General features: G+C 40.0%; 1 protein-coding gene across 1 annotated transcript; it reads left to right on the plus strand.

Annotated features, from left to right (window-relative positions):
- Positions 1 to 330: 330 nt before the first annotated feature.
- On the plus strand, positions 331 to 1,871 carry LOC311038543 (uncharacterized protein; the record flags this gene model as incomplete). The annotated part of the gene is made up of 4 exons (XM_084048116.1): positions 331 to 391; positions 653 to 746; positions 1,379 to 1,466; positions 1,605 to 1,871. 4 exons carry the CDS (start codon positions 331 to 333, stop codon positions 1,869 to 1,871), a joined length of 510 nt encoding a protein of 169 aa, XP_083904242.1.
- Positions 1,872 to 10,137: the final 8,266 nt, after the last annotated feature.

Genomic DNA, 10,137 nt, shown 5'->3' on the forward strand with positions numbered 1-10,137 from the left:
ACCACTCTCTTCACACTGGGGCTGCGTCCGAATTCAGCCCCTATGCCCTATATAGTGCACTATATGGGGGTTCCGCCATTTTGTATTAGTGTCCGAATGTATAGGGAGCATTATTGTACCCTAATATAGTGGACTCAAGTATCCCACAATGCATCGGGGAAAGTAGGGAACATGCGATGGTCACTACAGAAGCGCTTCCACCCCACAATGCATTGCGCTGCCTCCTCCTTGCACGCGCACACGCACGCGCACATGCACGCGCACTGCACGCATGCACTTGTCAGCTGAGGCAGAGGCAGAAGTCAGGACGCCGGTGGAAACAACAACAAGATGGACGGTGCAAACACGACGGAGCCGCCCGCGCCCGTAAAAGAAAACAACACGTACAAATGTAAGTATTTTTCTGTTTAACTTTTGACGTTGAAGTTTGTTGTTGCCGTGTAATAAATATTGCATTGTGTAATGTATGCATTAGACCATTATACGGTACAAAACACAGCTAGCGACCGGTACAAAACCTTACAGTAGCTCAATGTAAGCGACACAGCTTTGGTTAACATGCTTGCCAACAATAGCCATCTTCTGTACAGTAACGCGCTCCGTTAATTTAAAACTACACGGGCTAAATTATAAATATCAATTGTCTCTTCAGGGCTTGATGAAGATGTGAAGAGGTTCATTCGCCTGAGGGGGGAGAATGACCACCTGTTCACAGGACTTCGAAACTCATCGACAGCTGCATGGGAGTGAGTGCATCAAATTCTTGTGAAGGAATATCTTATTTTGATCAGTGGTGGAAAAAGTACTAAATTGCTTTACTTAAGTAAAAGTATCAATACTGCAATGTAGAAATACTCTGTTATAAGTAGTAGTTCAGAATTCAAAATGTACTTGAGTAAAAGTACAAAAGTATTGGCATCAACATGTACTTAACGTACCAAAAGTAAAAGTACTCATTATATAGACTGTACCATTTCAAGTTTTCAAATGTATAAATATCTATAATATATAATATATAAATATTGCATGAATATGTATAAATAGCAGATCTAGAAGCTCACTCAACTATTTTCAAATGGCCGAAATGTATATAGGGCTGAAGTGGTTAATGTATGTTTTGTATGCATGTAAAAGTACATATTTGCCTCTGAGATGTAGTGGAGTAGAAGTAAAAGTATTGGAAATACTCCAGTAAAGTAAAAAATCCTCAAGTGTACTGAAGTACAGTACTTGAGTAAATGTACTTAGTTAATTCACACACTGCTTTTGATGTGTGTATTCATAACAGCAATACAAGTACAATTACACTTATGTTTTGGCTAAGATGTTGTCTTTCATTTTTTTGGTCTTCATTCTAATAACTTATTACATTTTGTAGATTTGTGTTGAGAGAGCTGGGGCTAACAGGTGTGGTGTCCCCTGCCCGAGCTGCCAGAAAATGGGAGAACCTCAAGAAGACCTATAAGGTTTGGATTCATTGTATTTAATAACCCTAAATGTAAGCATGAATGAAATGTCAGTTTGAGTATTTTTTTGGCTGTATTCAGCATTTGAAATGAACATTACATTAATTTTGCTCTACAAATACATTGCAATGTGTGCAGGATGTCAAGAAGCCACCATCGGGGAGTGGCACTGAATCAGGGGAGAAGACCGCAGCAAACTGGAAGTGGTACGAGCCCATGGAGGAGGCGATAGGTGGCAAGCCCTCCATCACACCCCCCTTGCTTTTCGCCACTTCATGGGCAGAGAACCCGCCCAGCTCAGACTCTGCATCATCATCTAGATGCAATATTGAGAAGACAGCTTTTTTCTTTCCGTCTACATCAAAACAAAAGCTCAAAGCTCAACACTATAGTGAAGCGTTGTGAGCTTGTAGATTTGCTGATTTTGCCTAGTCTTCCCAGTGGTTCAAGTGTTTAAACATAATCATGTTCATTCAGGGCTTCAGGAGGGTTGGCTGGGACTGAGAGGGCTGCAGCAATGCGGCCACGCAGCTGTTCCCCATCCTGCTGGTCCTGTGGTTGCTGACCACCCTCATTTGGGTCCTCTTCCTCTTCCTCAGGCTCAAGGGTATCTCCAGCTTTGAGGCAAAAGTTGTGCAAAATGGCACAGCAGGCAATGACCTTCACCGCAAAAAGAGGGTGCACTTCCAGGGCCTTGAAAAAGAGGGAACGGCACCTGGTTTTCAGGATGCCAAAGGCCCGTTCAATGACAGAACGGGCCCTTGCATGGTGCCTGTTGAACCTGCGTTCCACTGGGCTCCTCACTGGCTCTCTGTAGGGTGTGATCAGTGCAATTGGGTCAGACAGGCAGGGATAGCCACCATCCCCTAGGATGCAGTAGCCCTCAGGTGGGTACAGTCTTTGGACATACATTGGGGAGTTTTTCAACACCCGAGAAACATGGACTGAGCCTGGGTATCCAACGAATATGTCCAGAAAGATGCACTCACTGTCACACACTGCCTGCATCTGGATCGAATGGTATAGCTTTCTGTTAAAATAACACTGGCCATCTTTGCTAGGGGGCTTTATTCTGACATGACAACCATCAATGCTGCCCACAACTCTGTTGAATGTTGTGTTTCCATATTCCATGTTAATACATCAAATGCATAAAAATATTCATCTAATGATAAAGTAATACATAGTAAACCAATAATCTAATAATAACTAATACATACGTAAACCAAGAACCCATCATCAGCCTACCTTGAAACTATACACACTATAGGATGCCAGGCCAACAATGACATGGCATCTGTCTACATAACATGCCATCTAAGTTACATTTTAGCCTTTGCATAATCCTGCAAAATGTACTTAGTTACTTTACACCAGTGGTTCTCAACCTTTTCAACCCGGGCCCCCCCAAAAATAATCATATTTGAACCCTGATAAGCACTTGGAATGTAGGAGTTGAGGCATTCGATTTAGATGCCTCAACAGATATATTGTGAAAATAGCAGATCTACAAGCTCACAGCATGTGTTGTGAGCTTGTAGATCGGTTATTTTCATTGTTTTGCCTCTTTCTTATATGATTTCACAATTTGGTCAAGGTTTAACCAGTTTTTATAGTAGGCCTATTATATAGTTTGTTGATTACTTTTGACCATCCCTGGGGGTCCCGACCACATTAGCCACATTTCCTAAAACAGTGGCTCGACATAGAAATGACAAGAAAGTAAATAAAAACGCAGTGTGGTTTGACAAAGAATGTAGATTAAAAAGGCAAAAATACCTCAAAGCAAAAAGAATGCTTAAATCACATAGAAATGAGGCTACTATCAAAAATGCAAGGATAAAAAGTAAAGAATATAAGAAAGAGCTGTTCAAAGCCCAGAGGGAGCATCCTACTATAATTCTAGTAACCTCTGTGCGTGCGTTTGTAGTGGTGGTGGTGGTGAAGCTACCCGGTTCTCCCCACTGCCTGGACCAATTGCTCTGATTTTGCACACAGCCATTGACCATTACCATCTGAACTTAACTGTGAAGCCCGTTTTTCCATTTCATCAAATCTCAGCTTCTCATTAGCGTTTTTGTGTCAAAGAATGTCGTCCCATAGCTGCGGCTGCCCAGCTATGGGACAAACTGCCTCCCGGGTTGCCAGATCATGTGCGTATATCCCCCCACGGCTAAGAATGTCGTCCCATAGCTGCGGCTGCCCAGCTATGGGACAAACTGCCTCCCGGGTTGCCAGATCATGTGCGCATATCCCCCCACGGATGCGCTGCGCCGACCGGGTATGGTCTAGTAAAAATAAATTTAATAAGGAACTGTTGAGTATGAAGTCTAAAAACCCAAAGCTTTTCTGGAAGATGCTTAATGGCACTGATAGAAATAAGGAGCATTGCCCAATTTCACTGGAAGATTTCCATGAGCATTTTAAAAGATTATCTGACTGGGAAGTGCAAATGAGTCAGATACCGGAAGTTGATTTTGAAGCACACTCCCATGACAATAGTGTTTTAAACGCAAATTTTACAGAACAGGCAATCAGGGAGGTTGTTTCAAAATTAAAAACTGGTAAGGCAGCAGGAATTGATCAAATTCTGAACGAGTATATTAAAAGTACAGCAAATATATTCATGCCATTGTATGTATCCTTGTTTAATAAGATCCTTGACTCCGGTATTTTTCCTGAAGATTGGACGCTTGGCTTGATTGTGCCAATTTTCAAGAAGAAAGGCAATATTGCTGACTGTGATAATTATAGAGGGATTACACTTCTAAGTTGTTTGGGTAAATTGTTTACAAATATACTAAATACAAGATTGAATAGTTTCTGTGAGGATAATTCTATTTTGAGGGAAACCCAGGCAGGATTTAGAAAGAATTATTCTACCAGTGACCATATTTTTGTCCTGAAACACATTGTTGACCTATTTTGTTTAAAAAAGAATAGACTATTTTGTTCATTTATAGATTACAGTAAGGCTTTTGATACAGTCTGGAGGGATGCTCTTTGGTATAAACTGTCAGAGGTAGGAATCAAGGGCAAATTTATGGCTGTAGTAAAGAATATGTATAAAAACGTTAAATCATGTGTCTTTGTTAACGGCATGAAGTCAGAGTTTTTGGTAAGTTTAGCAGGAGTGAAATTTTAATGGTTCATTTAAGATTGCTATTGAAGAGCTGCATAAGCAGGCCTCACGTGCCATGTACGGCCCTCCTTTGTAAATGTAGAACTTTTGATTTACCAGTAAATGTTGTACTAGATCTTTTTGACAAGTTGGTTTCACCAGTCATGTTGTACACTTGTGAAGTCTGGGGGTTTGAAAAAATTGAAAGATTAGAAAAATTACATCTCAAATTCCTCAAGCACATCCTAAAAGTAAAAACAAGCACATGTAGTAATATGGTGTACGGAGAGTTGGGGAGGTACCCAATTTGTATTCTAGTTAAACAAAGACTCATTGGCTATTGGGCCCAGTTGCTAGAAGGGAAAGAGAGCAAATTGAGTCGAATAATGTATAACTGTCTGTATAACCTGTTTAACACAGGTGAATATATGTCACCATGGGTCTCGCAGGTGAAGCATATATTGGACGACTGGTATGTCTTACATCTGGTTGACACAGAAATGTAACAACATTGAATGGTTGAAACGAACAGTCGAACAAAGGTTGAAAGATCAGTTCCTGCAAAAGTGGCAAAGTGAACTTAATAATCATGTGACATTTATGTTGAATATAAACAAGAGTTTAAGTTGGAAAAATATCTGTTGTGTGACAACCAGAAGAATAGACAGGCCATTTGTAATTTCAGGGTGAACAACACAAGAATCCCAAAGATCATTGGTAGATACAGAGGACTTGAAAGAAGCCAGAGGTTTTGCAATTTATGTAATGGAAATAAAGTTGGAGATGAGTTCCATGTTATGTTTGAGTGTAAAAACACTACCATTATGAATTTCAGACAAAAATATCTGCCAAAGTATTTTATAACTCGTCCATCTATGATGAAACTAATTTTACTACTGCAATCTGATAAGCAAAGAGTTATCTATAAACTAGGTGCTTTTCTAAAGAATGTTCTACCTCTGTTTAAGTAAGGCTTGCCATGCCTTCTTGCTATGTCCGTATGAAATACTATGTAATGAAAATGTATGATATCTGTGCTCCATACCATGTGAACATGGTCGTGAGTTAAATAAATGATATGATGATGATGAGTACCACTGCGTGCGCCATGTTTAATTTGCCCAGGAGAGGGTGTAATTTGGACTGGACTTGGACAACTGTCATGATTGATACTATGATTATGAATACTAGTGTAAATATATTAACTAAATTAATTAATTGTATGTACATATGCATATATATATATATATATATATATATATATATATATATATATATATATATATATATATATATATATATATATATATATATATATATATATATTTATCAATTCTGCATTTTGTATACAATTCTGTATTTTGTATACTTGTCCAAAGAAACTGAAAATAAAACTGAACTGAACTGAACTGAACTATGACAGTATTTTGTTCATATTGAGAATTTCTTTTTACTCACAATTTGACGTGTTTGCAGTGCAGCAAGTGCTGCACTGCAAACACACAAAAATGTACAGGCCTATTTGGTGCCATTTTCCAATGCTTTGTCACCGGAGAACAAATTATTAAATGGCTTAAAAGGCTTTGAAGACGAAAGATGCTTTAGCGACTTTTGTTTTTCCCTCTCTTTTCTTCCCAACCATCCACAGCCTCGAGCGGTCGAGGCTGTACGGATCTCAAAACAAAGGATAGTCGCGCGAAAATATATGTGCATTTATTTTCTCTCTCTCTCTCTCTCTCTATATATATATATATATATATATATATATATATATACATATACAAATTATAACATTTTATTATATATTTTTTTATTTTATTATATTTATTTGTTTATTTACAATAATTATACTATATGCTAATATTTTATTGAAATTTGCAAGAATAACCTATTGAATGTGAATTGTGGCATGAACATATTTGTATTAACCTATTTATTCATTCCTTCCTTCATTCATTCATCCATGAATTAAAAAAAAAACATTCTATTTATATAACATTATTTTATTGTGATTGTGATAAATGAAACCCTCATAATTATGTATTTCTCATAATAACACTGCATCATGTTGGTATGTTATTTACAATCCACAATCATTGGGGAGTTATTCATTGATCCAACAGCCATCCGATCGGCGTTTTAATTGTGCGACAGCGATGACGCAATAGACGGCGACCCGAGTAGTGTCCGAAATTTGCCGATGCGTTCACTACTATAGTCAACTACTTCTGGATCCCCATATAGGGAGTAGGGAGTAGGGGATGAGAACGGGAATTCGGACGCAGCCTGGGTGTGATTTTTAGCTCTCTGTAAAGGGGGCGTTTCCCCAATGATTCACCAGTTCTCACACTGTGTGGGTTGTGTGTGTGTGTGTGTGTGTGTGTGTGTGTGTGTGTGTGTGTGTGTGTGTGTGTGTGTGTGTGTGTGTGTGTGTGTGTGTGTGTGTGTGTGTGTGTGTGTGTGTGTGTGTGTGTGTGTGTGTGTGTGTGTGTGTGTGTCCGAACGCGCTGTGTGGAAGGATACTGCTGCCTCAGGCCTGATAGTAGGGTCATTTTTGGCACTTCCGTGACCGCGGAGAGCAAAGGTCCGTTTCTCAATGGATTTGTCATCTAGGAGGGTTATTAAACAAATTTGGCCGGGTTGTGTTTTTAAAAGGGGCGGGGAAACTTTGTGAGAGACCAAAATCCAAAATGGCTGCCATGAAAATGAACTTTTTAATGGTTTGACCTACAATGATGCACAATACATGGTTCCAGACCTTATTTTGGTCAAGGAATACATATTTGGTGTTTACATAATGATTTGACCTATTGTTGACCTTCAAATACAAGATGGCTGCCAATTATGAGCTCCAAAAGGCTTTTTTTCCAAAATCGTCACAGAGCCTTCTTATTAGGCTCTAATGAAAGTTCTGCTCATGATGAGTTGAATAATATACAGTATAAGTACACAGAAGTAATCTCTGAGGTCAATAGAGTCAATGTTTGTGTGTAAACAACAGTTACTGATTTGCGGTTTCCCATTAAATAGGGTCTCAGTAGCCTACTGAGAATATGTTCATCCCATCACATTTTCATGATGAACCAAAATTAGATTAGCACTATAGCCTAACATAACATAGTATTCTGTATGCAAAGCTATATATATATATATATATATATATATATATATATATATATATATATATATATATATATATATATATATATATATATATATATATATACACTTTTACCTGCCTTGTCTAACCAGTCTTGTGATTGTGTCAGTGTTTCCACCTGTGTCCTCTTAGCCCCCCAGCCTATCCCAGTGTTGATTGTCTGTTGAGTTCACCTGTGTCCTGTTAATCGCTGTCTATTTAAGCCCTGTGTTTGCACTGAGTTCTTGTTGGTCTGTAGACCTTTGTCATGTGAGGTAGTTAGTCCTTGTTCTTTGTGCTCAAGAATCTTGTACAGTAGATTTTGGATAAGAATCTCTCTCCAGAGCAGGATGCACTGCCGCACGTCCCGTCTGTAATGCTTGGTCTACCAACCCCTCCACTACTACCCCTGCTGTAACCAGCGTGTCTGCCATTCCAGAGCCCTTGAATCGCTTGTAGATGGCATATATGTAGGACATCAGCTGGTGGAAATGTACGAGGATTGGGAGGATGTCCTTGAACATTTCTGGATTCTCCGCCTTGAGCTGAGCGAGCCAACAAGTAAGGAGAATGGAATATTCTTCTGCCACATGGCCTCCACACCATGATGTCATTCACCACTGACTTGCTTGGAGGTTCATGTTGTGTGATATTAAGGCTTGCTCTTATTGGGTGGTGGATGACAGCAGGACTGGGCACCACTGTATCCTGGAACTCGTTGCTCTTTAGGTGGTGGTCTTGTACCATGATTGTCTACACGAGACACGAGACAGTGCATGTATCACAGAGCGAGCACGCTGCAGAGCTCTGCTATCAACCTGGGCGTAAATGTCCATGGCATGACAAGGAATAAAGATCTGGTAGACACTCTGCACAAGAGCGGTGTCTGCATCAGCTATGCAGATACACTGCTCCTCTATGACCATTGGGCTCTGATGGATGTGGAGGCATAAGCAACCTACCCACATGAGATCGCAGACAGCAAGCCAGCTATCGTGATCATCGACAATGACGACTTCAAGATCGACACTATGACAGGTGACTCTACAGGAGTCCATCGAACAAATGTCATGTACAGTATGTGCAGCTATAGAGCTATGAAAAGAAACCAGGCGAAGAGACTGGTGAAACACTCACCAAGAAGAAGGACATCTCTGCACAGCTAAAGCAGAAGTGTGCAGAACTGACTAAGTTTTGCCAGTACAGATGCCCCACTAGTAGCAAGAGTAGATGGGTCAGTTCCGCAGCGTGCTCGCTCTGATACATGCACTGTCTCGTGTAGACAATCATGGTACAAGCCTTATTACCACACAACATACAATGAACCTCCAAGCAAGTCAGTGGTGAATGACATCATGGTGTGGAGGCCATGTGGCAGAAGAATATTCCATTCTCCTTTCTTGTTGGCTCACTCAGCTGAAGGCGGAGAATCCAGAAATGTTCAAGGACATCCTCCCAATCCTCGTACATTTCCACCAGCTGATGTCCTACATATATGCCATCTACAAGCGATTCAAGGGCTCTGGAATGGCAGACACTCTGGTTACAGCAGGGGTGGAGGGGTTGGTAGACCAAGCATTACAGACGGGACGTGCGGCAGTGCATCCTGCTCTGGAGAGAGATTCTTATCCAAAATCTACTGTACAAGATTCTTGAGCACAAAGAACAAGGTCTACAGACCAACAAGAACTCAGTGCAAACACAGGGCTTAAATAGACAGCGATTAACAGGACACAGGTGAACTCAACAGACAATCAACACTGGGATAGGCTGGGGGGCTAAGAGGACACAGGTGGAAACACTGACACAATCACAAGACTGGTTAGACAAGGCAGGTAAAAGTAAGCAGGCAGACAGGAAACACTAGGAGCAATACTACAAAATAAGGGTGACAAATGAGTTGACCTTTAAATTCACCTTAAGCAACTAACCTTTCTAGCTTTGCATACAGAATACTATGTTATGTTAGGCTATAGTGCTAATTTAATTTTGGTTCATCATGAAAATGTGATGGGATGAACATATTCTCAGTAGGCTACTGAGACCCTATTTAATGGGAAACCGCAAATCAGTAACTGTTGTTTACACACAAACATTGACTCTATTGACCTCAGAGATTACTTCTGTGTACTTATACTGTATATTATTCAACTCATCATGAGCAGAACTTTCATTAGAGCCTAATAAGAAGGCTCTGTGACGATTTTGAAAAAAAGCCTTTTGGAGCTCATAATTGGCAGCCATCTTGTATTTGAAGGTCAGCAATAGGTCAAATCATTATGTAAACACCAAATATGTATTCCTTGACCAAAATAAGGTCTGGAACCATGTATTGTGCATCATTGTAGGTCAAACCATTAAAAAGTTCATTTTCATGGCAGCCATTTTGGATTTTGGTCTCTCACAAAGTT

This window comes from Gymnoscopelus microlampas, assembly GCF_963454915.1.
Source record: "Gymnoscopelus microlampas genome assembly, chromosome: 22".
NCBI lineage: Eukaryota > Metazoa > Chordata > Actinopteri > Myctophiformes > Myctophidae > Gymnoscopelus > Gymnoscopelus microlampas.